Raw genomic sequence first — 23584 nt, forward strand, 5'->3', positions numbered from 1 at the left:
AAAACTTATGGGTGGGTGGATCTTCAATTATTTTCCCACGTAAACAATTTGCCTTATCTTGATGCTGGGAAGTTCACCGTGAACTTCGGGCCACCAAACTCCATGTTCACTCACGGTGTACCGGTAAACATTTCTTACGTCAACCGTGCCCGTATCTCTTATACAGTAGGGCTCCTATATCTGTTCAGTTGTGGTGGTTCGGGATATCGATATTCATCGCAACCTAATTTTTAGAATTATTCAGTGTCCACTTTGATCAATAGAGTGACTCAATTAGACGGAAACGTTTCAATTTACTCTCATAATTATTCATTAAACCCACACACCGATCGAGTTCATGCACACCCGCAGAATAAATTCCGAACCACGCACGACCAGAGGCCGCCACCTCCTGATCCAGGACTACCGGTGACACTTTTACTGAGATGCGTGGGATGACGGAACCGGTCTTTCGGTCTGCCAGATGACGATCTCCCACCACCACGACCACGTGAAGAAGGAGAAAAACGCTTTGACCGCTTCGGTTTGGGATAGCGTGGGTGTAGTCCTGGTGAGTCCGTAACATACGAAGTCGAGTCCGAATGTTCGCCTTGGTCTTCCTCCTCTTCTTCGTCCTCATCTTCCTCCTCTCCGCTCTCCACTTTCGAGTCCTGCTCGGTCCAATCTGCCGTTGCCGTGTCACCAAACGCTTCGCTCACTGTGACCGACGTCGAGAATGTATTGCGTTCCTCTGTAATCCTATTTGTCGACTTCTTAATGGCCCCACCGAAAGGCATCTCGTACCCTGGAGCAGCTGTTCCACCAGGTTTGTATTGTTCGTTAATACTGCGAAGTCCCAGCCATCGACAGACTTCATTACATCGATGACTTTCCAGAAACTTTTCCATGCCAAAAGTCCCAAGATTCCCCACTCCAAAGCCTCTTCCATCAGCTGAATGAATTTGTGGGTCTGTGTAGCTATCCGCGACTCCCTGGATGTCCACAATCATTAGCCGGAAGTCCGAAGCCACGAACGAAAAGTGAGAAAAGGCCTGTGGCGTGTTGCGTTCTCGCTCTTCGGTTGTGCTGGTTTCTCGACCCACATAGCCGCTGTTATTGCTATATTTCACATACGCGCCTGGTAGAAATTCCTCCACGGAGCACACGAGTGTTCCTCGTTCTCGATCTCTTAGCTTTAGCAGCCAAGATCTCGCATAACACACTTTTAATGGAGGTTCATGTTCGTTGTATAGTGCCGCATAATGAGCACACACAGCTTGCATCTCCACGTCACTGAGATACGTACTGGGCTCAGCAGGACGCAGACTTACTTTTGCCACTAATAACCTCGACGGACTGCCATCTGCACCAAGTTCCTACAAAAATAAAAAATAATAATCACCCAATCTAAAAAAATTACAAAAAAATATTCATCGGTACCTGTAGATAATAGGCATTTCTCAATTGCCCCGTAGCAAACGGCACCAGATCCAATTTCACCTTTACAGGGGTCGAATGCCACTCCAACGTGTCCACATCGAAGCTCAATTTATCAGCTCGTTCTCTTCTGATTCTTGAGAAATCTGGCGGCCCATGAGGTACGACGGTCTTAAGTAAGGGCTGAAGAGGTGGCGGAGGTGGATTCCCATTGGCTGAGCCTGGTCTCCTAGATCTAGGCGAGGGTTTCTTCCTTTCGGTGGATGTTCCTGTCATCTCGTTGATGATCTGAGTCTTGCGCTCCTGATACTCGTCGGCAGTCAAGTGGCCGCAATCTAAGAGCAACTTGAGCGTATTGAGCTTCTCAAAGGGGCTTTGGTGCGAAGGTACCGCCACAGCCACAGCCAACGGCGCGTTCCGGTCGCTATAGCGGGCGTCCATGTTGCTCGAAGGCGGCTTGGACACTCGTCGACGGCTGGTGTTCATCTAGAAGGGATGAAGATTAGCCGAGCGTTTTAAACACATAATTAGGGACATATTTTACCTGTTGGTGCTGCACGGAGGAAGCGAGTGTGGGCTCTCGCGTGGACTGCCCCGAGCGACTCATCCCTGGCGACGCTTTGACGTTATTTCTATAAATGAGATGGAAATATCAGGTTGGATGCGGAGATAAAGCGATATTTGAGATAAGTTGGCCAATGAACAGTGAGGTACTGTTTTTGAATCTGAAGATTTTGTTATGCTATTTTTGAACATGGTTGTTTCACGCTTCAATCACTCGAGGCGATGGTGGCGAGTCATGGGTTTGTTCATGAACCGTTTCGGTTGAATGAGTCAAACGGATCTGGGTAGGGTCGGTTAACCTTCCTTCATATGAAGACTAGTCGACGACTGTAGTGATCGCGTCGTCGCGTCAGTTTGAAGAAGTGTCCGACAAGAAAATTCATTACTAGTCTTCTTGGTGGAGAAGATGGACGTTAGAGTTTTCTCAAAAACAATTGTAAACATTCCGTTGTCGACGTTAGAGTTTTCTCAAATTTCTCAGTGTGACTACGGCACTAGTTGATGACGTTGTTGTCGCCGTTTTCCTTGATCATCTCCTTGTGCGTGTTGTGCGGGTACATTGTCAAGACGGCCATCTCGTTGTCAATAGAAGCCCAGTCAGCGAGGATGTTTTCGTCCTAGCGATTGGTAAAGAAGACACGTTCACCACCTTCTGATACAATAGATCACTATTGTCGAGACTCGTCCCAAAAGGCCTAAGTGGATTTTCATAATAAAAGAGTAAAAAAAATGAAAAAAAAATAGGGCTAAGGAAATGCCTTTGGCCTTGATGTCATACTGGATCCATTGTAGATACTGCTAGCTGTTCTACTCTTCGTCACCTTCGTCCTTCTCTCGAATAGCGCCAATCTCCACCATTTTGCGAGCGAGCTTCAAATTATTTCAAAGCAACAACAGATTAGGCAAGAAACGCAGGGTAAATTGACAAAAACCGTATCACTCACGGCAGCGGTGGGAAAGTTGTCGCTCGACGTTGCGTGGTGGTTGGCACGACTCCCGAAGTTTGCGAGTTCGGCTTCTTCGTCGTCCTCTGTGAGTCCATCGAACCCAATAACCCGCTCGGGGAACGCCACGCCGTCCTTGAAACACACGACTGTGGGCAACACTCGAATCACTAGCTTTTCGACAAAAAACGGGGCTTTCTCGGCGTTCAACTTGAGAAACTTGCACTCAATATGACTACGCGCTAGCTTTGACATATGCATGTCCATAATCTTGCAGCGCTCAAAGTCGCGATGATAGAAATGTACAGCCACCAACGGACTGCCAGTCACTTCCTTTAGAAACTCGTCCTGGGTGATCTCACGGTACTCGCCATGGCCTTTAGCCATCAGCGACTGCTTCTCCTCGAACTCGTGCTTCAACTGCTTCAATCTGGCGGCTCGTATCCTATCACAGAAAATGCTAAGCAACTAAACGCAACTTAAGAGTATAGACTAACAGTAGAGACCGTTCTAGCTCGGGATCTTCATCCAGTTCGGCCAGCATGGCCTCGTCGTCCGAGTCCAGCTCCTCTTCCGTTTGTTTCCCTTTAATATAAGAGCCATCCTCCTTTTGTTGCAGAGCCTTGGCTGCCAGCGCCTCTTCAACTCGACGCGCGCGTTGCTTCTCCTCCTTCTCCTGCTGCTCCTGCTGTTGCGCACGGATCTTCTCTTGTCGCTCGTTCTTCACCTTGAGCTCCTCCATCGCACCCTGCATCCGGTCCGAAGCTTCCACATGAGCTGCCGAGTCGAACAGCCCGGAGGTGTTGGCCATGGAGAACTTGGCCGCCATGGTTGGCTAAAATGGAAAAATGACGATGGCGAAGTGTAACCTCTGGTTACTCACTTATCATTGGTGGAAAATGAAAACCTACTTGAGATATGGCTACATGTACTGTGAAAAGACGCGAAACGGTGCAAGTGGATCCGCGAGCTAGCACTCGATCAAAATGCGGCGGCTACTGCTTATGACGATGGTTTCACTGCTTGTTGTGATGGTGCTGGGCTCAAATTCGTCTGGGAGCTTCGGTATAATGGAAAAAGACACTGGGAGCTCTAGAGCTACCGTTGGCGGCACAAACACGACGATATCTCAGCCTGCAGACGACTTCATCCCAAAATCGAACGGTGGACGTGGGAATGGCAGCGATGCAACCTCAAAGTCGGTGCCTGAAGCTCCAAGTGACGGCAATGGCGGTGGGTTGTCCGAAGTGGCAGTCGGAGTGATTGTTAGTGTGACGCTTGTGGCACTTGCACTGGGCGCGGCTATGGTCGTTTGCGCGTGGAGGGCATCGAGGCGCGAAGAAGAAGCCATGTTCATGGACCTCGGAGACGAGAGCAACTACACGTATGGGAGATTCGGAGACTATGCTGCTATGTAGAGCTGAAAAGGAGAAGTGCACAATAGACTTTAGCGGTTTATCTTTTCAAATTTTCGGTGTTGATATTGTGTTTGGAAAAGTAATTAAAAAAAATGCAGAAATGATAAATGAGTCTAGAAACTTGGGCATACTTACGTTTTCTAAGCCCATGATGCACTCAACTCATGTGCCAGACAATCAAACTGCAATCCATTCGAGCAGGTTATGAAGCATTCGAGACTCTGCAGAAAACTAGTAATAGCCGCTTGATTTTGTGGCAGCATCAAAACGAGTGGTAAAACATCAATAGCGTATCCTGCACAGACACTCAGATGCAGCACAGTCATCGTTGTCGCAGTCTTGGGTTTTACTGGAACGTGAGTGATCCAATTTGTGCAGAACCCCCGCAACTTGTATCCCTCAATTTCAGATTCACATTCTGCAAACCACTGGACAAGGCACCGACGAACTTGAGCACACAAAATAATCCCTGAATCTCGTGATAATCGACGGAATGGTGAACCTCCTGGAAAGGCTTCGTTGCGGAGCAGCATGAATGGTGAACCTCCTGGAAAGGCTTCGTTGCGGAGCAGCATGGCGCCGTGGGACAGCAGTAGCTGCATCTTGACTTTCCTATCGATGGACTGGTTGATCTTGTCACGAACACAGCGGGACTCTGTCGTCGTAGCAGCAGCAAACAACGGTGTGGCTCCCAAACAATCAGTACTATTGAGGAGGTCGCTGTATCCATCTCGAGATAATTGATTTCGAATGTGCAATAGAAGTTCTAGCTCTTTTACCGACGCCAGCCGAGCCGCAAAATGGAAACAGGATTCTCCTCGAACTGTGACTGTCTGGAAACTTTGGCCAGTCGGATCCAACTCATCCAGCTCTGTCATCATCTCAGTGTTACCCTGTGCGATAGCGCGATGCATTGCCGTCTCACCTGCCGCATTTTGGTAGTCCATAGCCACGTACTCATTCTCCACTAAGAATCGGACAATGTTGATAGAGTTCGCTTCTACGGCTTGAAGCAGGACTTCTCCAGCGAAATCCAGTCGTTCGCGGGTCGCTACGAGTGCGTGGTGGTTCAGGAAAATCTGCATCACGTTCACATATTCCTTTTCAATAACGAGCGACAACGGAGACACTCCAAGTCTGTCTTGAAGGTCGATCGATGCACCGTAGCTGACCAATAAATTTGTCACCAACAAGCTTCGCTCTTGTACTACGCAGTATAGCGGTGATCGACCATCCTATAGTTAACAAGAAAAAATCAATATTACCACATCTGGTCTAATAATTCACAAGAAAAAGGTCAAATTCACCTTATCTTGCGCATCGATGGTAGCTCCAGCATCCAGCAAGATTTTAGCTGCTTCGTAAAGCCCATCGCATATTGCGTAGTGCAAAGCTGATTTCCTTCCCTAAATACATGTACAACGAATAGAATTGAGTCAATGAGTTGAAATACCGTCTTCAGATGAATATCTACCTTGGTGCGAGCATCCAATAGAGCCCCGTGTTGGAGAAACAGGCCTAACACTGCATTCGTCGTTGCTGTTCTCTCTGAGTCTTCTTCTCGGCACTACACACCATTAACGTTAGAATGTGAATTGCCATGAGGCCGAACTATCAGCAACTTACATCTGTGACGAGGTTCCTCCGAACTGGGTTTCGTTCTTGAAAAATGCACCGAGTTTCTTGCAAAGCATGCCGCACGAACATTGACATGATTGGCGTTAAGGTCCACTCGTCCCGTGTATCAGCATCTTCTCCGTGCTCGAGCATTTGCCTCACCAGTGTGACATCACCATTCAGAGCAGCGCTGTGCAATGGCGGACTGCGTCTTCTGCCCAAGCTTGTAGTAGATGACGAAACAACTTCTGGGTGGCCAGTTCTCGCGTTGAGCATCTCCGTTTATTGTATTCTTCTAGTCACTTGGTCGTCGGGAAAATGAAAAGTGTTGCTCATTTTAATGCCATGAGTTTCGACAGATGGAGTCCCCAATGCATCTGGCCATCTCGCATCGAATCGCAGACAACACGTGAGTCAGTCTTACTGCGCTTGATTCGGTTGCTACATTCTCGTCGCATGTAAGCAGCTTTTGATGCGTGGGCAACCTTTGCTCACGCATCAAGTATTTCCGTCAAGTAAGCATGAGATGTTTTCTACCCAACGAAGTCAGATGAAGAGTCATGTTGGAGTCGGAAAGAAATACTGAGTCAAGTCAGTGCCAAAATAGAAGATCTTGCATACGACTATTATAAACTAAGCTTCTAACTTTGGATCTATAGAATAACGAACTTTGACAAAATTTAAAGATCGTAATACAAATTTAAATTACGACCAATAAATTCTGTTAAGTAAACTGAAAAATTTGGCCACGTTAACAACGCGTAACCGCTGAAACCCGAAATAATTTATATGTAACTATCTCGCGGTTTCAGCGGCTAAAAACAATCTACGCCATGCCTTGTCTTGCAAGGGTTCAACGGTGCAAAGCAAAACCGATCAAGCTGAAACTCGAGAACACTTGTATCAGTGCGTCCAGCGCAACCACTGCCTTTAATCGGATTCTGCATCGCCCCATTCCAAGCGAGAATGAAAACTCAGCGAAGTAGTATCATACCAGCTATGAGAATGCTTGGGCTTCAGAGTTGGACAAAGTATCCATGCAGTCTTTAAAAAGCACATTCTAAAAGATGAGAGTTCAAAATTAACCACGATCACTCGAGCTAAAGTCCCGGTAAGGTTCCAGTACGGTTTAAACATGAAATCAACAATGAATCGCCCCATAGGATAAGCTTAGTGTAATACCAAACAAGGGTGTTGTCTGTCAGCTGTTCGCTTCTATTATGCTGCTCGAATCAATATTCTGTCGTCCAGCGTTCTGAATAAATAATATGGAGAATATATTACAATACAACTATTTCCGTAAATAACTTATTAGCAAAAGATATCACCACAAATTCAATAACGTATTTCCCTACTCTGTTTGAACAACTGAATACACACAAGATTGGTTTGCTCTTTCTTGCTGCCTATTCCACGTTCTGTCTTGCTATCTCGTCGACCTGTTTACCTTCTTTGCTGTCAGGGAGGACTGTTATGAGTCGAAGAGGAGGATGCAAAGTCGGATCAACGCTGAACTTTACTATTGTGGTTAGAATTTTGAATTATTCATTTCTCTTTGATGATAATACCCATACCATTATTTATTCGTCGTTGCCTTCCAAATAGCATTGCAGTTGCATTAACGTAACCCCTGCAGCGGGTGAGCTGTGGCTGTGCAATTGGCTCGAAAGAACTGGAACCATTGTGATCTACGACATCCAGAACCAAGCGATCAGCACCATGTGCGCGGCCCACTGGGAACTACGCCTACGGCGACAAGCGCAACCCGGAAGACTTTGTCCGTCGGCGCATATTGGCCGAGTACGGCAATCACCGCAACCGTTTCGTGTTTTGTAAGCAAGCCAAGATCCTGGAGAACTACCGACCTCGGTCAATCTCAAGCCCATTGTTCCGGACGATGAAGCTCTGTAGATTGATACTAGTACTAAACTAAACGCAGTGCGCTGGTGTTGCTTGCAGTTGGAAGTGTCACGCGAAAAATAACTCTATGGTAATACCATTGGTATCGGGTTTATCACAGAGCTACCGAGGCCATGCACAGTCAGACACCTTGTGTAAAGGATACCGGATGGACATCAAAATGATGAGTGCGCTGAGGAGCTCAGCATATTTTTCACAGCGCCGGGGTGCAGTATGCAGGAATTGTAATCCATGCTTTACTATTATACATGTAGTACAAGTAAAAGGAAAGGAGGTTTTGAACATGGTCATTTGCGGCGCCCAGCAAAACTAGTTGAACCAGGCTGAGCTTAGAATGGTGTCACACTGTTGTGCGACCTGTGAGTCACAGGCTGTCATAAAGTTGAACAGCGACGTAAGATGAACAATGCTACAGGCGTCGACTTCTTTAGCGGCATCACTATGTGTACATTAGGTCCCGTTTAAAAATGTTTTGATAACGTCTTCTCCACAATTGTATTGTACATTCTGATTTCAAAGACCACTTGCCAGAGAACAGCAAACGTCAACTCACTTGTTTTCAAGGAAAACTCGCCCAATTAATCCTTTCGCGACTACAGCAACTATAATGGCAACTATAATGGACAGAATTAAAACTTCACCACCGTCCATCGACGATTACATGGCATGTATTGTACAGGTAGACGTATTCCCGTCCGCAATCACTGTGTTGCGTGCATTAAATGCAAATGCTGGAGTTCGATCTTGTTCAGGACAAGACACGGTTTTCATTTTCCGCTTGCAGTTTGCAGACCTCTTCCTTCACTTCACGAAAGCCTGCGCTTGAATAAGCTGTCGCAAATCAAACGTGCTCTTCCGGCAGCTTCTGGGCGCAGCTGTCGGCAGAAAAGGAACTCGACGGCGAAGATTCAAGCCACGAAGCGGAGCTGATCAGTAGAGAAGGAGCGTTGGGGTGCGAGCTGCTGCAACTTGGAGGCCGACGTCTCGTCAAGCCTCTTCCTCTCGCTTTCCAGCAGCGATCCGACACGCAATGCATTGCGTCTGCGGGCAACAAAGAGCTCTCGCTCAAAGAAACCGAGACATTCGCATCGATGCCCATATGCCGCTGCCTAATGAGTGTGTCACCGGTTCGCGCACCATTTGCTCTGTGATGAACGAGCAGTGAGGGTGAAGCACACCGCCTGTCGCCTCTAAAGATGTTTGAAAGGCGAGCTCTTGGCTGCGGACTCCACAGTTTGGAGAGCCGATTCCCCCGATTACGTCCGCCATCCGCCGGGACATCCACGTCCACGCCCCGAGGTACTTTGTGCATGAAAAGAGGCCAGGGTTCCTCTTCGACATGATCCTTTCATATCGTGGGCCACGTGTCGACGGCTCTCACTTTTCATCTTGCCGTCTCGGAAGCACCTCCAAGTCTCAAAGAAGTCTTCAATCAAGCACAATGCCGCTCCAGGTCCCCGGATACCACACCAACACCCCGCTGCACCCGTCGTTCGACGAGGACATCCGTGACCTCCACCTGCTGTACGACTACGACGCCGAGGGCGCCGATGGCAAGCCTGAGAAGTGGCGCTACGAGATGTGGTTCTTCTCGGAGAACCGTATCGTGTACTCGATCCACGGCGGGCCCATGGCCGGCCGTCTTAACTACCAGACCGTCGCCTTCCAGTGCATCCGTCCGGGTGAGCTGTGGCAGTGCAACTGGCTCGAGGAGACCGGCACCATCGTGTCGCTCGTGTATGACATCAAGAACGCCAAGATCACCACCATGATCGGCTTCTCCAAGGGCCACTGGGAGCACCCCGAGGACGCGCACGGCGACAAGCGCAACCCGGAGGACTACGCTCGTTGGCGCAAGCTGGCCGAGCACGGCAACAACCGCGACCGTCTCATTCTGAGCGAGCAGGCCACCATCCTCGAGACCTTCAAGGGCGCCGGCAACCTCGTGCCGATCGCCCCTGACGCTGAGACTCTCTAACTTGTATCGTTAGAGACCTCTATCTCTGTTTAAAGAGTCTGCGCTGGTGATTAGAGCAGTTAACAGTAAATAAACCCACGATTTTGCGCGTAAGACGTTCCACATTCACAACGAGCTGTAGCAGTGGACGGGAGACCTGTGCTGACGTCATTGGGAGCCATATCTTCAAGGTGGTCATTATATCGTATTATTTTGCTACTCGTACGTGGCTGAATGGTACTTTGACTACCTGCTCCATCCTTGGGGCCGCTTCACACTTCACAGGCGGCTCTTGCTTCTTTTCATACTGCGATTTACACGTCGGCAACTGCTTCGTTCGCATCGTGTTGCCGAGCTCTTCGCTTCATCCTTGTACAACTCATCTTGCTTATTTCTTGGTTTTGGTTTCGATCTTCCAGGCTGCCACGAGCTCCAGCTGCAACTTTTGCAGCAATGCGTGCTTCGTGTCGACGGCCAGAGTCTTGAGCAGGTCGAGGAACCGCGTCATCGACTCGCGCTTGAACGGCAGTGCCAACAGCAGCGGCACGGCGTCCACCGCATAACCTGCGCACACAAACGCCGCCACTGTGGGACTCAACGGGACACGCTGCGCCTGTGCTTCCTTAGCATTCGGCTTAGCTCCTCCCGATTTCTTGTCATCTTGCTTCTTTGTATCTGTCTGAGGACGCTGTAGACACGCCAACCAGTTGATACAGAAGTCCGATAGCGTTGCATTCGAGGACGCGCTACACTCGACCATCCACAGAGCCAGCGAACGCCGCACAGCCGGGTGTATGGCCATCAGCTCGACACCTGCATTCTTGACCGCTCGGAACAGGCGCATATCCGCAGGGAACAGCGACGCATTCAGCTTCTCCAACTGCGCGACCTTCGCATGACGCTCTGCCGGCGACCCAGCAGTCGGCGCCGCCGTTGCGAGGTACAACGGCGTCAGACCGACCGCGTTGGCTACGTTAACCTCTTGTGCAGCCTTCTTCCCCAAAAGCGACAGCAACGACTGCAAGTCCGCAGCAGAACCGTAGCGTGCAGCGTAGTGAAGAACCGACTCGCTTTTGCCCTTCGTTCGGGCCTGGAGCAGAAGCTCCGCAGACTTGGACGCGCACAACATCTCCACAAGCTTCTTGCGCTGCTTCACGATGGCCAAGTGTAGCGCCGTCTCGCCGCGCGCATTAACAACATCGATACTCGTGTATTTACCTTCCAGTAAGAAGCGCACGACGTTGACCACTCCGAGCTCTGCGGCTTGCAACAACACAGCGCCGGAGAAATCCTGTCTGGCGAGCGTAGCGACCAGCGAGTGGTGGTTTAGTAGCAACTGCAGCGCTGTGATGTCCCCACGTTTAACTACGATCGTTAACGGGGTTTCACCGGTCTTATCCGGAAGATCAATCGGCGCGCCCCGGGAAACCAGCAAATTCGTCACCAGTACGCTCTGCTCAGGAGACGCTCGCAAACACGCGTGCAACGGGGACCTACCAGTTGAGTCCTGCGCGTCCATGCGTGCTCCATTCTCCAATAAAAGTTTGGCGACCTCGAACAGCTCGTCATTCGTGGCGAGAAGTAACGCCGTCTTCCCGTCCTGGTCACGCGCTTCCGTCTTCGCTCCGTGGCGCAGCAACAGCTTCACAACACTCAACGTGTGATTGAGTCGCGCGGCGTCCTCCTTACGGCACTGTAAAGCATAAACACCTCGTCAGTCTCAGCCAAGCATTAACAGAATAACGCGTCACTTACGTCCACGACCGTGTTGAGCTGGACGACCGCCGTTCCTTGGAAAACAGCACGCAACGCTTGCACATTGTGCCGCATGAGCGTCGCCATCAACGCCGTGACGCCGCGACGGCCGCGCTCGTCCACTTGCTGGCCTTCTTTGAGCAAAAACTCGAGGACATCGTGATTACCGTCCCAAGCAGCAGCATGCAGCGCCGACGCCCCCACCGTCGAGAGATGGAACTTGTCCCAGTCACAGAAGGACGTAGCTTCATCGCTGTCGTCGACGTTCTTGGGACTGGACTTGGACGCAACAACCTGTCATGGCCACCGACACACAGAGGAACACCACACGATGTGCGTCAGCGACACCCGCAGACGCGGCAGCAGGCAAATCGGACGAGGCGAGCGGACAAGAGTAGTACTTGATCCGCGCACCACGTCGGAACGGGAGAATGGCTACGTACGCGATCCAGCGCGAGCCACTTGGGATGCGTCTTGCGGAGACTTTGCATGGTCTTGGTATCACCTCGTCGGCCAGCGTCGAGCCACGCCCGCTCTACCTGCTCGCAGGTGAGCGCGCCTGGCTTGTTCGCCGCCATGACCGACCCTTGTTTTCTTCACAGTCCGCGTTCAATTCCACGGGCAGGTCGGCGGTTGGTCGGCGTGTTCGGGAATGATACGCTGCCGGACGGACCCGATCTTATTCGGCGGCGCGCCGGGCTTGCAGGCGCCTAACCTGTTGGCTGCGACGTACTGCAACAGGCTCGCAGCCGAGTCGCTCGTGGCTCAGCGCATCCTTCTGGAAAAAAAGCGACTCGAGACTTGAGTCCATCCGTGACGCAGGCAGGACGTTGGAGAACGCGAAGACGGACAGAACTCGCCGTGGCTGGCTGGTAGCCGAGGAATCAAGCCTTGAGTGTGGCTCAGAAAAGGTGAGGAAGCGCCTCAGCCAGCATATGCGTGGCGGGATAGTCTTTCGCGTCCCTATCGGATTTTTGATTTTTTTTTCATTTTCTTGTTTGGGACACCGGCGCCGCAAACGTTGTGTACGAGCTGCTTGAATGCTGCTCAGCTTTTACGTCTGCCCCAGCCATCACTTGCCTCGTTTCTGAGACTCACCACTGATTTACATCCAAGATCCAACGCTGTCTCTTGTGCAGTGAAGACTCTTGCCAAAACTTGCCTTCTGCTTCGAACTGTGTTTCGAAATCGCTGCTCATATTAGTTGGTTAACAGACAAAAGAAGAAGAAAATCTCACATGACGAACAGCGGTATCAGTACAGTACCACTGCAACGTAGCGTGCATGTACTGTGCTGTTTGTTTCGGCACAGATGTGAGCCGCTTGGCCGGTGCTAACGCGTACCGAAAGCTTGAAAAGCTGCACACCAACAAGTGGCTACATCCAGAGCTTGTGATGAGTCAGGCCCACAGATCCTGAGTTCTGCTCTTGGAGCAGGCGACAAGAATCAGCGACAGGAAGAAGAAGACTGCGTTGAAGCATGCAGCGCAATGTAGCGATGTCGCTGCACTCTATGGATTAAAAAATTAGCGGCCAGCCCCAATCAAGCGATTCACTTGATACTGTGCGCTAAGGGTGGACCTCGCTGCTCAACGAAAAAAAAAAGCAGGAGAATGCCAGGATGTGATAGCGAATTCGGAGAGTTGTCCGCCACGCGCTACGCTGTTGACCTGATATCGAGCGAGGAATCTTCGTGCTTGGTGTTCGTTCACCTGACAAGCAACAAGGATGGTGCTGCTGTATCTACGCCCTGGTTCACACACACACACACACACACACACTGGTAATCCCCAACCAGTTTGTTTATGAGCTGTGCGTCATCGAGGCAAGTCGCCATTTGCGATGCATCTTAGATGTAACATGTTGAAGCGAGCTTTTTGATACAAATACTCACACAGAAAAACTGTTAATATATGACAATTTCAATAATTGCCATATTTCACAATACAATAATGTGTTTCTGGCTGCCACTTCATGCAATAATTTATTTTTGTCCTGTTCAATTATTTTGTCACTACATGTATTCCGAGCGGACGTTACTACACTATCAATCGGAGAAATTCCCATAGACTCCGCGCTAGGTTATATCGGTCACGCACGCTTGTTGTCATATTTCACTAATTTTTAGGAGTTGGAGCATGCTATTTAGATATGTTAGAGATCTTCTTGGTAAAGTAGGCAGAGTGTGCGTCGACAAAGTGACGCCGCGCCGGACCCCGACACAGTGACGATCGACCTTACCAGCGAGTGACGTTGGAGGCATCCGGCAGTTTGGGGCAGTTTGTGGCAGGTGCCAGGCGCGCGCAGCGGTCCTCGACTGGAGGCATCGACTGGAAGTTCGAAGGGGTGGAGAACGTGAAGCGCCAGTGGTGAAGAAGGTCGCTCGGAAGGGACGCCCCAGGCGGGTATGCGAAGGGTAAGAGCAGAAAGGAGGGCAGTGACGGAAAGTAGAAGACGACGGTCAGGAGACCGCAGAATTCGTCATTACGGTAGTGTAGGCTTCGTAGGAGAGCTCTGTACAGCCCACCAGAGCTCTCCTACAAACCAACTTTCAGCTGCAATCCAGCCGGGAACAGGCAGGGTTAAACAGGTAATCTTACGCGCGGGGTTCTGTGGTTCTGCAGGACCCGTCTCGCCCAATAAACACTGAGAAGAAAGACTTACAGAGTGGGTAGAAAGTGGCGATCAAACCACGGTGTGTGTTGCGGCGGTAGGCTGAGATGGCAGGTGGATTTGGAGGGCGGGGGGCAGTGGTTTGCTGCTGCGCACAATTACTCCTGCGATATCACGGACACTCACACCGGTTTCGTGGGACCCTTCGATTTTTCCGCGCTCACGATCTGTTAATCGCGGCTCTTCTTGATGGGCATTGGTTTCTCCTTCCTAGGTGGCATCTTGCCAAATGAGATCATGCGTCTGCCTTTTCAAAACCAACCAGCCAGGTGTCATTTCTGTGTTAAACGCCCACCATCCTGTTATACTTGGCTTTATGTGATATGTACTGGCCGGTCTATCCTATCGCAGTGGCTAAATGGTCTTGTTGTATACACATGATAAGTTCCAAAATGCTGCTACTTAACACAAGCCCCCTATTACTACTGATGTCGAACCCACGGGTGAGGGGGGGGGCGTCATGTTAGACACGCAGGCGTAAACTTGTATATAGACCAGGCAGGCACATCAGTGGCTGCACGGCGCCTGTATATGCGTGTCCAGCTATAGTAGCTATAGTAGTAGAGTAGCAGACTCGCATCCCGTCGACGACATGTAACGTGTAAGACGCATCCGGGGACAGCCGCTTGGAAGATCCGGGCAACGCATGGGCTACACGGCAAGGAGACGGCAGCCGAGCTCCATCACGAAGGGGTATTCACGTCAAAGCAGCGTCTGCCTCACCCCACTAGTCCATGGCAAATACGTTTCATCGCCACCACAGTAAACACACTATTCCAGACTGTCGAACGCCAGCTACAGAAGTACTAAATAGAAGATCGGTCGTAATTATCTAAGAACCATCTCGTTCACACTTCGTTGACAGTCAATGTCGTCGTTGTACTTGGAGACAAAATTCTATCATACGATGTTTGTTTTGTATTGACCCAATATTGTTTTCCTAGTCCGTACTGATTGTAATCAGCTGGGGGGAGGGGGTCGGAATATCAGCGGCGCTAAGGTATAATCATGTAGCAATTCGATTGCAGTAGCTATTGTCAGCAAATACACCATTTCCCGCCCATGTTGCAAAGTTTAACAACCAAGGTGCAAATTGTGAAAAACGAGTACACTTCAATTGGACAAAAATTGTGCATTTTTCATGTTTTGCAAATGGGGTGGGTACACTTTTCAAGCAAGCTGCAAAAAAGAAATTATTTGTCAAGCTCCATGTCAAAGCCGTTCTCCGCGTCAAAGCAATGACGCAGGCAATGTCTCTCGTAGCGCCAGACAAGTCGGTGCGTAATGACGCCTTTGCTCATTGCCACTGCTTCCTTCATTAGCGCCAGCCGTTGCTCCGTGAAGGTGGCGTATTCGCCGCTAACCTGAAACTCTTGCTTCTGCTCAGCCATGAACCGCCGCATTTTGCGTTCAACGAGTTCCAACACCCCCTCGATCGGGTTTAGCATAGGACTGTACGGTCCCAAGCGCAGAACAACAAACTTGTTCAGGCCCAAGATGCCGTCTGCAGTCAAGTCCTGGCGCGCTAGGTTCTCGACATTGCTTTGCGCGGGAGCGTTGTCAGTGACAACGACAACTTTGTTCGGTTGGAGCTCCTCGTACTCCTCAGATCGCAGTGCCGCAAGGTACAGGTTCGCCACGAACCGCGCGCTCTCTTGTTTCTTCACAGAGCCCTCATGCGATTTCAGCAGGACAAGACCTAAACCACTGGAAACGCCACCCTGGATATGAAGGTTCTGGCCTTTGGAAGGGGGAAAATGGACAACGGCACGTTCTCCAATCCGAGACCAACCTTCATTTCTAATGAGGTACAAATTAAAGTTAGTTTCATCTTGAAAAACCACCATGTTACCTTTCTTGATGTGCTTGTTTAGCTCGTCCACAAATGTCTTCCGCTTCTCCTTGTTGGTGTTTGAGTTCATGGTGTCCTTTTCGATGCAAAGCTGTTTTGTTGAGTACAGCATACCTTGGAGCGCGCGATGCACGGACGTTTTGCTGACGACCACACCGATATCGCTGTGCAGATAATCGCATAGCTGACCCAGCGTCATACAGGAGTCCTCGTCGATGAGCTCTTCAAGCTTGCTCATAACCTTAATAGAGGTTGCTCTTACTCCGCCGTGCTGCTTGGGTTCCTGTCTGGTGGCTATGACAGCCCACCGTGCAGTAAAGTAATTGACATCGTTGGATTCGACCACATCTCGCCAGTTCTTTCCTTCTTGAAATGCCCGGACAACGCGAGCCTTGGCTTGGGCTCGCTCGAAGGCGACGATCTTTTTGCTGGGCTGTGGTGCGGACGGCATCTGCGAGAGTGAGCGCCAAGAGGACTACGAGGGTTGGTTAACGCGGAACGCGGTGGTAGACCTTGCCAAAATGAGTGGAGGTGAGGGGGGGTGCATCTTGTTTGAAAAGTGTAGCCATACGTTTTGCAAAACATGAAAAATGCACTTTTGTGATCGTACTCAAAAGATCATTTTCACAATTACACCTTGGTTGTTAAACTTTGTAACTTGGGCAGGAAATGGTGTATATGCATCATAGTCAATTCAGAAAAGCTCTCCCTACATTCCCCGATATTATGCATAGAGAGCGGACGCAGCCTTGTCGGTTACGCTGAAAGTCGTACCGGTTCGCATCAGTATTTGGAGATTTTTTATCTATAATTGTGTTACAACACGTGTAAAATGCTTTGCAAATTTCGCTTTTATCCACAAAGTAAGCATCTGAATGAAATGCTCATATGCCGCACGTTAGTCTTGATGCAAAAAGAATGGTTTTATATGTCGTTATCAACGCCTGACATTATGCTGTCGAATACATAGGAATAGTGTTTATATCTCTCGTATAATAACTGCATATGGTTAACTTTGCCGTTCCGAATCACTTGAAAGCTTGTTAGATTCTTGTTAGGGGCGTCGTACGCGCTAGAGGTAAGTACTGCTCAAATCACTGAACGACTAGCACACCGCAGCTGTGCCCATCTTGTTGACGCCAGCCGTAAAACGTTCTAGTTTCCATCTTCATTTCCGGATTCATCATTTTCATGTAAACTTGAGTGACAATGCTCTCCAACTCATCGAGAAAAGACTCTCTATGGAACGGGTCGTATTTTCAATTGATTCGGCGCTCCATGCCAAAATGATGCCACATCAGTGAGGCAAGCTCACGTCAATGTAGGTAGGGCAACATACTATGCGATTTGTGTGAACCTTCGTGAAGACATGGTCTTTGGTGTCGAGGTATTTGTTCCTTTTTTTCTTTTGCATATATATCGAATCCACAACAGCGACTACCGTAGGCTGTCGCCAATGTTGCATCATTGTCTCACTAGTAACACGGAGAGAGGCCACGTAGACGCAAGAATCATTCAGCCTCTGCTCTTCGGTGTACCCTGCTAGCTCCGTAAACGTAATGCCGTGACTAGCTGCTTTAAAAGCATCATCAACATCCATGGAACGGATCTTGTTGACTATCTATCGACGGCATTTTTGTTCTTGATCGCAGGCCAAGGCAACTCTCTCCACAAACTTTATAAGCTTCCTCGCTTTTGAGATCTTGTCTACACATCGTGCCAGTTTTCATTCTCTCTATGTCGACAAGAGAGAATGTCCCTGCACTCACTATCGAGATAACGATTTATCGGAATCAACTTTGTATCATTGACAAGCTCCTCGCGGATCTCCACGTTCTTGACTGCCTCTATACATTTCAGAACACAAGGTGTTCTATTGAAGATGTTAGTATGCAGAAAATAGTTGTTATTAGTGAGCATAAATATAGTTCACCAATCATCACCAACAAGGATTTATGAATTTTAAGTACATACCTGGGAGCACGAGGCGGACGTTTGTTGCTACGGCTCACGTAGGATCGCCTTTTATCACGAATGTTTTTGGTCGCTTGTACACAGCTCCATCGAACATACGACGAAATTCCATCCAGCGCACCTCCAACCACTTCAACCGATAGAGAATTTGTCAACAGGATTTCGTCAAATTCTTCCAGTTTAACATTACCAACATTCACAGCGGTGTCCACAAACGCCAGCGTGTCCTCAATCTCTTTTTTTCTCTTGGCTTTTTGAAGCTTTCTTTGTTTCGGTCTGCCTGACGGCCGACTAGCTTGATTCAATTTAATTGCACGCTTGACTCCGCTTTCCATATATTCCTGTTGTCCAAGTTCGTGAACATTACAGTCCAAATCCAGCTTTCGCTTAGTCGAATGTGTTGACGTTTTTTTTTTACGGAGTTCTTATTTGCAACCCCTTGACTTTCTGCTTATCTGTCACCGCCTTGCGTACTACGTCGCTTAGTTGCACAGAACTACTGCTTGCGCCGTTAGTGTGATCCGGTCACTATCCTTGTTGGTGTTGGTTATTGTATTACCACCACCACAGTTAGTGATGGTGATCGTATCGTCGCTCGTGCTTGTGTTGGTGATCTTGTTACCGACATTACCAACATCACAGATATCGCATGTACTGTAATCTTCCTGATCGGCTTGCTTAGAGACTGCACATATTGCTGTCTGTACTGGTGGGCCGTCATCATCGCGGACCTTCGCTCTAATTTGCTCCAAATAATCACACCAACTCGTAAAGTTTCAATGTCTTTGTCTGCAACCCCCTCCGCGATCCGCTGGCAATTCCGCAAAGACAGCCCGGTACTTCTCGTTCTGGGATAAAAACATGTTTCACTTTATCGTGTTTTACATCTTCCACGACGTAGACGTGAGTGCCTTTGGAGTGTCATCTCCGCCACTAGCTTCTTTGTCGTCCTCTCTGCAATCATCAACAAGTGACCACCTTGTTGGGATGGCGTCGAATGGAATAGCGGACGGATAACTAGACGCCTCACGTCTCAAGAACATAATATGCCGACACGGGAGCAGGAGTGTTTGGTTGAACATGCAATTGCATGTATTAGACTCCAAGCTTACCTGACATTCAAGAACACACATAGAATTCTCAGTTAGAAATTAACTCCAATATTCTCCAAATCAGGTAAGCTTACCGCGAATTGATTTAGCGATGTAGAACTTGTCAACGTGAATATCGTTGGCGAAGTTTTTTTCTGATTCGATAGTGTAGTCAGCTTGCTTGCTTGCCGTATACTGACCTCCCACCAGATCGCATGCATGATGCGTAGCGATCCTCGCCAACATTTGGAGTTCCTCGTCGTAATTATTGTTGTACCTAAAACCAACGCGCCTCGCCTTCACTCGGTACTTGTCCTCAGCAATCTGTTCTAGGAAAAGCAGGTGGTCGTTGCATTCGTCCATGGGCATGTGGCGATCGAGAATATCTTTTGCTGCCCCCCAACTAGCCTCTAATCGGTTGTTCGTATTTGTCCAAGTGAGGTATGTTCCCACGCATGAATGTACACCACATGTCCTTGCAGCTTAACCAATTGGACTCTAGGTACTCGTAGAATTGAGGTTTGTCTTTTGACAGAGTTTGAAGAGTTTGCAAATATCGGCCGAACTTTCGTTCATCAGTGGCTCGCATCATCAACGTGATCAAATTCTTTGCCTGCGTCTTTTCAAACGACGTAAAACCATAAATCTTCTTGCTAATCTCGCGCTTGAGGTAGTCTATCACGTGGAAATGACAAAGAATTACCCTGGCCTCCGGCAATGCTTCAGATAACACTTCAATCTCGCTGAAGTCCTTATCCATGACCATCACTTCGATGTCTGACCAAGCCGGATTATTCTGTTTAAATGAGGTTGGTCTCAGCGTCGATTAAGGCGTGCTGAGCGAAAGAGCCACTCCCAAACTTATCAGTCACCATAAAACTGAACAAGCGATATCTTCAAGTACGCAAAGATAGATAAGAATTGCCTAAAATGCAGCAAATACATGTAGGTTTGTGAAGATTTCACTAACATGTTGGTGAACATGCCACAACTCCAGTCACTAGAGCAGGTCAATGAACTCTCCATACCTGTTAATCTTGGTACCGTGTGTGGTGTCAACACGGAGAGCCTCAGGGAACTTCCGAGTCATGAATTTCATGTGAGCTGTTTGGAAGGTAATGAACCTTGTCAACTCCGTGGCTCGGTCACAAAATATATGAAGTGTAGATTTCGTGTCGCATTTCAGCGATCAGATTCTCCACGTCCTTTGGCTGGATCGATTTTTCAGACACCTCTTTCAAATAACGGAGGATTTTTCCCGTGCCATTTAGAATGCACCCAACAACACAATTTGAGTAATATCGTACAGCAAAATCATTTGACTGCATAGCTGCAATGACGTATCTAGCCACATTGTTTTAGCTACCCTCTTCATGCCCCGTACGGTATTCATTGGGACCCACGCTGTGGTTGTGAATTGGTGTGTGCTTTGCAACACTGACATTGTATGAACCATCATCGGATCGTTTAGCCGCGCCATGCAACCAATAGATCGACACGTGTGGTTTGTTCGGCTTCCGCCCCCGTGAGGATTGAACTCTCAACCATGAGTACAGATAAAAGTCTTCGTGTAAAACTGCAACTCCTCGTCGAACAACACAGACTTAGTTCCATGCAGTGCTGTTCGTTTGATGCGGTCCCAGTTTCTCACGCGAACTGAGGTGCTCATCCTTAGCTTGTATATTTAGTGAGTTTCTTCTTGGTATCTTTAATATTCAGTCACAAGTAATAAAAGTCAGTGGAAACCTAATAAGACACAAATAAATTCCTGCAGTATTAAAGTGCACCGAACCGTTGAAAGGCATCTTCTAGAGCAGCCTATGACGCGAATGTGCCAGAGAAATCAGTGCAAGTAACACTGAAGGTAGTACCAGAGGCTATCGGTACCTCTCCCAACTTTCCAGAAGCTGGGTCACGGCGGGATCTTGTTCAGCCGTCTAATTGTACACCAGAAACCGTGTCTGAGGCCGAATCAGAGTCAGCGTGTCGTCCTGGAGAGCGGCATGAAGACGTAGAGGCCATGGCGGGACACAAGTGTCGACGAATCGGGAGGTGTACAGCGTGCACGGACCCGGATGGCGGGCTGAGCGCGGAAGGGAGGGGAATGCCGGAGCGGGAATGAGCGTCCGCAAGACGTTCGCAATTTTTGATTTTTTTTCTTAAAACAGAAGTGTTGCTTTTACTGGGGTTTACCGGTATGGAATTTGCTTTTTTTTATGCATAGAATTTCGGTGAACGTTGGCACTTCCATTCAGAAAAGTATCTATCTGTGTGGCTCAAATTGAGTAACATACTTAAAAAGGAAGGTAAGGAAGCACAAAGGACAAGTCAATGAGGTGAGGAAGGGCTTTGGCGAGGTTTAAAAAAAACAAAAGTGAGTTTGGGATTGAGTTCGGTATTCAAAGCTCAAGCGCAAACTGGACTTACAACCAATCTGGTCTCATTCGATTAGACGTGGCGGCACCCAACACGCAAACGCTGATCCTCTTTTAAGTGCCCAGTGGATATTTGATAGGGGGTCGTGGAATATGACAGGCACCAACAAAGCGTTTGCATACGTGTGGCGCCAGACGTAGAAACCGCGAGTAAGAAAAAAAATCTGCGGTTCGAAGGCTGTTTCCAAGTCTCCTGCTGTGTTTTTGGTACGAGTGGTATGCTAAAACACCACGGCTTTGGGATGAGAGCTCAAACCACCAAGATAAATTCACACCACCAACTATATGAAGTTATTCTTGGCCAACGGGTTTGAGCTCGGTCCGTCATCGACTTCTTATTGTGACCAAGTGATGCTGGCTGACAAGGAGGCCGAACACAGCTTGTGCTTCTGCAGTACGCACAAGATAAAAGATAGAAAGGCTCATCTGTATTGAATCAACTCCGAAAACCTCGACGCGAAGGCAAGTTGAATCACCTCGTAAGTGTCTACGTTGCTTGTGTCAACATCGGCAGTATCCAGGACCCCGCTCCCGATCGTGTGAAGGATTTCTTTGCTCGAGTCTAGATTTGCTTAGTCCACAGCTACATGTTGTTCGAAGTCGCTCTAGTCTTCTTTACATAGGATTCAATGTAAGTCGACCAAACATACAATGAATCCACTAAATTATAGTTTTCTTGACAGGATTCAGAATAATACGACCAAAATTCAAAATTACCCGACCAATATTCTGCTTAACTCGACCAAGCTCTACATTAACCCGACCAATCGACTTATTTTACATCAAGTTTTATTTTAACTCAACAATGGTTTAAGTCATTCACCGCAGAATAACATGGTTTATTCCAAAATATCATCTCAATCTAAAAATGATACGCAAAGTAAGCGCTGATGATGATTGGCTACAACGCGATTCTTCCTTAAGAAATTTCCTCCCCCCGCCCGCCTCTTCAGTCGGAATGTCCAAGTGGAAGCCAGAACAGGTCCCTATTGCCGAGAAGATAAACAAGCTGGGAATCTGGCGGGCCCACCCCGAGTGAAGTGTTAAAGATGCAGTTAGGGAGCTGAAGGTGAAGAAGGGCACGCTCCTCAGCTGGAGCAAAATGTATTCCAAGCCTCAGCTGAGGCACATCCGTGTCCCCAAAAATATGGGAATCCGCATTCGAGAAATAGGTGGTGGGTGAAAGCACAAGCTTTCCTTGCCTTACGAATTGCAAGTGTTGGAGTACTTCGACAACTGCATAAGCAATGGAGAGGTGCTGATCCATGCAGCGGTTCTAGTTTATCGCCAACAGTTCCCAGAGTTTGCTATTAAAAAGGATAAAAGCCAGCAACTTCTGGGTCAGACAGTTCATCAAGCGATACAAGCAGCCAGCCTCTGGAGCAACACATCAGGAAAATAACTCAGCGAACAGTCGAAAGTGCGCACACCAAGATAACGAATTTCCAAAATTCCTATTTTCCGCGTCCAAAGAGAGCCCAGGAGTGGACGACCCTTCGGCCAGCGTCACCAGTACCAGTGACAAAAAGCGCACCAGGAAAATTTCGTCTCAATCTCCCCAAAATGATCACGATAATGATGCGGGTGGTCGCGACAACATTGCAAGTCGTAACTTGGGTAGAGAATAAGAACTGAGACAGTTCCTCTACATCCTGTTCAAAGTGATAACGGAGGCGATGGGAGTGGGTGTGACAGCATAGCTAGCGATAGCTCAGACGAAGCCAACGAGAGTGAAAGCGAGCGCGGTAGCATCACCAGCGAAATGCAATGAATTTTGAACTGGTTACTTTTGTATTTTTAACTGGACACTTGCATAATTACTATTTCAATCGGATACTTTTGCAGATTTAGTGGTTACATCTGGCTATAACTATAATATCAAAAAGTCCATTTGGTTAGTTTTACAATTGTAGGCTTGTATTTGTTGCGCGAGAAGCTTGATCCCACGTTGAGTGTTACCTGGTATTT

At 48.5% G+C, this 23584-nt stretch overlaps 11 protein-coding genes across 12 annotated transcripts; 3 read left to right on the forward strand and 8 right to left on the reverse strand.

The window, feature by feature from the left end:
* Nucleotides 1-240: 240 nt before the first annotated feature.
* On the reverse strand, nt 241-2073 carry PPTG_13029 (hypothetical protein). Its single transcript, XM_008908730.1, has 3 exons — nt 1961-2073; nt 1420-1902; nt 241-1355 (listed from the first exon to the last, which is right to left on the reverse strand). Exons 1-3 carry the CDS (start codon nt 2021-2023, stop codon nt 336-338), a joined length of 1566 nt encoding a protein of 521 aa, XP_008906978.1. The 5' UTR covers nt 2024-2073; the 3' UTR covers nt 241-335.
* Nucleotides 2074-2623: 550 nt separating this feature from the next.
* Nucleotides 2624-3778, reverse strand: PPTG_13030 (hypothetical protein). The gene is made up of 3 exons (XM_008908731.1): nt 3431-3778; nt 2925-3369; nt 2624-2850 (listed from the first exon to the last, which is right to left on the reverse strand). Exons 1-3 carry the CDS (start codon nt 3751-3753, stop codon nt 2788-2790), a joined length of 831 nt encoding a protein of 276 aa, XP_008906979.1. The 5' UTR covers nt 3754-3778; the 3' UTR covers nt 2624-2787.
* A 132-nt stretch (nt 3779-3910) lies between these two features.
* Nucleotides 3911-4342, forward strand: PPTG_13031 (hypothetical protein; the record flags this gene model as incomplete). Its single annotated transcript, XM_008908732.1, has 1 exon — nt 3911-4342. One exon carries the CDS (start codon nt 3911-3913, stop codon nt 4340-4342), a length of 432 nt encoding a protein of 143 aa, XP_008906980.1.
* Nucleotides 4343-4482: 140 nt separating this feature from the next.
* On the reverse strand, nt 4483-6235 carry PPTG_13032 (hypothetical protein; the record flags this gene model as incomplete). Its single annotated transcript, XM_008908733.1, has 4 exons — nt 4483-5577; nt 5650-5748; nt 5817-5909; nt 5969-6235. 4 exons carry the CDS (start codon nt 6233-6235, stop codon nt 4483-4485), a joined length of 1554 nt encoding a protein of 517 aa, XP_008906981.1.
* Nucleotides 6236-8311: 2076 nt separating this feature from the next.
* On the reverse strand, nt 8312-9913 carry PPTG_23154 (hypothetical protein). Its single transcript, XM_008908734.1, has one exon. The coding sequence runs from the start codon at nt 9189-9191 to the stop codon at nt 8721-8723; it is 471 nt and encodes a 156-aa protein (XP_008906982.1). The 5' UTR covers nt 9192-9913; the 3' UTR covers nt 8312-8720.
* Nucleotides 8775-9952, forward strand: PPTG_13033 (hypothetical protein). The gene has a single exon (XM_008908735.1). The coding sequence runs from the start codon at nt 9219-9221 to the stop codon at nt 9855-9857; it is 639 nt and encodes a 212-aa protein (XP_008906983.1). The 5' UTR covers nt 8775-9218; the 3' UTR covers nt 9858-9952.
* On the reverse strand, nt 9900-12616 carry PPTG_13034. Of its 2 annotated transcripts, XM_008908736.1 has the most exons (3): nt 12035-12616; nt 11592-11885; nt 9900-11529 (listed from the first exon to the last, which is right to left on the reverse strand). In XM_008908736.1, exons 1-3 carry the CDS (start codon nt 12167-12169, stop codon nt 10225-10227), a joined length of 1734 nt encoding a protein of 577 aa, XP_008906984.1. In that variant the 5' UTR covers nt 12170-12616; the 3' UTR covers nt 9900-10224. The 2 variants fall into 2 exon arrangements, with proteins under 2 accessions (XP_008906984.1, XP_008906985.1); XM_008908737.1 differs by having other exon boundaries at nt 11592-12616.
* A 5304-nt stretch (nt 12617-17920) lies between these two features.
* Nucleotides 17921-18425, reverse strand: PPTG_23155 (hypothetical protein; the record flags this gene model as incomplete). The annotated part of the gene is made up of 2 exons (XM_008908738.1): nt 17921-17963; nt 18091-18425. 2 exons carry the CDS (start codon nt 18423-18425, stop codon nt 17921-17923), a joined length of 378 nt encoding a protein of 125 aa, XP_008906986.1.
* Nucleotides 18426-19185: 760 nt separating this feature from the next.
* PPTG_13035 (hypothetical protein) lies at nt 19186-19550 on the reverse strand (the record flags this gene model as incomplete). Its single annotated transcript, XM_008908739.1, has 2 exons — nt 19186-19202; nt 19277-19550. The coding sequence occupies 2 exons, from the start codon at nt 19548-19550 to the stop codon at nt 19186-19188; spliced, it is 291 nt and encodes a 96-aa protein (XP_008906987.1).
* Nucleotides 19551-19584: 34 nt separating this feature from the next.
* PPTG_13036 (hypothetical protein) lies at nt 19585-19947 on the reverse strand (the record flags this gene model as incomplete). Its single annotated transcript, XM_008908740.1, has 1 exon — nt 19585-19947. One exon carries the CDS (start codon nt 19945-19947, stop codon nt 19585-19587), a length of 363 nt encoding a protein of 120 aa, XP_008906988.1.
* Nucleotides 19948-22574: 2627 nt separating this feature from the next.
* Nucleotides 22575-23387, forward strand: PPTG_23156 (hypothetical protein; the record flags this gene model as incomplete). Its single annotated transcript, XM_008908741.1, has 3 exons — nt 22575-22651; nt 22911-23233; nt 23317-23387. 3 exons carry the CDS (start codon nt 22575-22577, stop codon nt 23385-23387), a joined length of 471 nt encoding a protein of 156 aa, XP_008906989.1.
* Nucleotides 23388-23584: the final 197 nt, after the last annotated feature.

Source organism: Phytophthora parasitica (genome assembly GCF_000247585.1).
Source record: "Phytophthora parasitica INRA-310 unplaced genomic scaffold supercont2.31, whole genome shotgun sequence".
Taxonomy (NCBI): Eukaryota; Oomycota; class Peronosporomycetes; order Peronosporales; family Peronosporaceae; genus Phytophthora; species Phytophthora nicotianae.

What these genes read in the sequence shown, in the direction of transcription:
- PPTG_13029 (XM_008908730.1), bottom strand. Translation starts at nt 2,023, where the DNA reads ATGAGTCGCTCGGGGCAGTCCACGCGAGAGCCCACACTCGCTTCCTCC. An exon ending in CCTCCGTGCAGCACCAACAG is followed by an intron (nt 1,903 to 1,960) that starts GTAAAATATGTC and finishes CATCCCTTCTAG; the next exon opens with ATGAACACCAGCCGTCGACG. An exon ending in GAAATGCCTATTATCTACAG is followed by an intron (nt 1,356 to 1,419) that starts GTACCGATGAAT and finishes TTATTTTTGTAG; the next exon opens with GAACTTGGTGCAGATGGCAG.
- PPTG_13030 (XM_008908731.1), bottom strand. Translation starts at nt 3,753, where the DNA reads ATGGCGGCCAAGTTCTCCATGGCCAACACCTCCGGGCTGTTCGACTCG. An exon ending in GAAGATCCCGAGCTAGAACG is followed by an intron (nt 3,370 to 3,430) that starts GTCTCTACTGTT and finishes TTTCTGTGATAG; the next exon opens with GATACGAGCCGCCAGATTGA. An exon ending in ACAACTTTCCCACCGCTGCC is followed by an intron (nt 2,851 to 2,924) that starts GTGAGTGATACG and finishes AATAATTTGAAG; the next exon opens with CTCGCTCGCAAAATGGTGGA.
- PPTG_23154 (XM_008908734.1), bottom strand. Translation starts at nt 9,191, where the DNA reads ATGCACAAAGTACCTCGGGGCGTGGACGTGGATGTCCCGGCGGATGGC.
- PPTG_13033 (XM_008908735.1), top strand. Translation starts at nt 9,219, where the DNA reads ATGATCCTTTCATATCGTGGGCCACGTGTCGACGGCTCTCACTTTTCA.
- PPTG_13034 (XM_008908736.1), bottom strand. Translation starts at nt 12,169, where the DNA reads ATGGCGGCGAACAAGCCAGGCGCGCTCACCTGCGAGCAGGTAGAGCGG. An exon ending in AGTGGCTCGCGCTGGATCGC is followed by an intron (nt 11,886 to 12,034) that starts GTACGTAGCCAT and finishes TGGCCATGACAG; the next exon opens with GTTGTTGCGTCCAAGTCCAG. An exon ending in AGCTCAACACGGTCGTGGAC is followed by an intron (nt 11,530 to 11,591) that starts GTAAGTGACGCG and finishes TATGCTTTACAG; the next exon opens with TGCCGTAAGGAGGACGCCGC.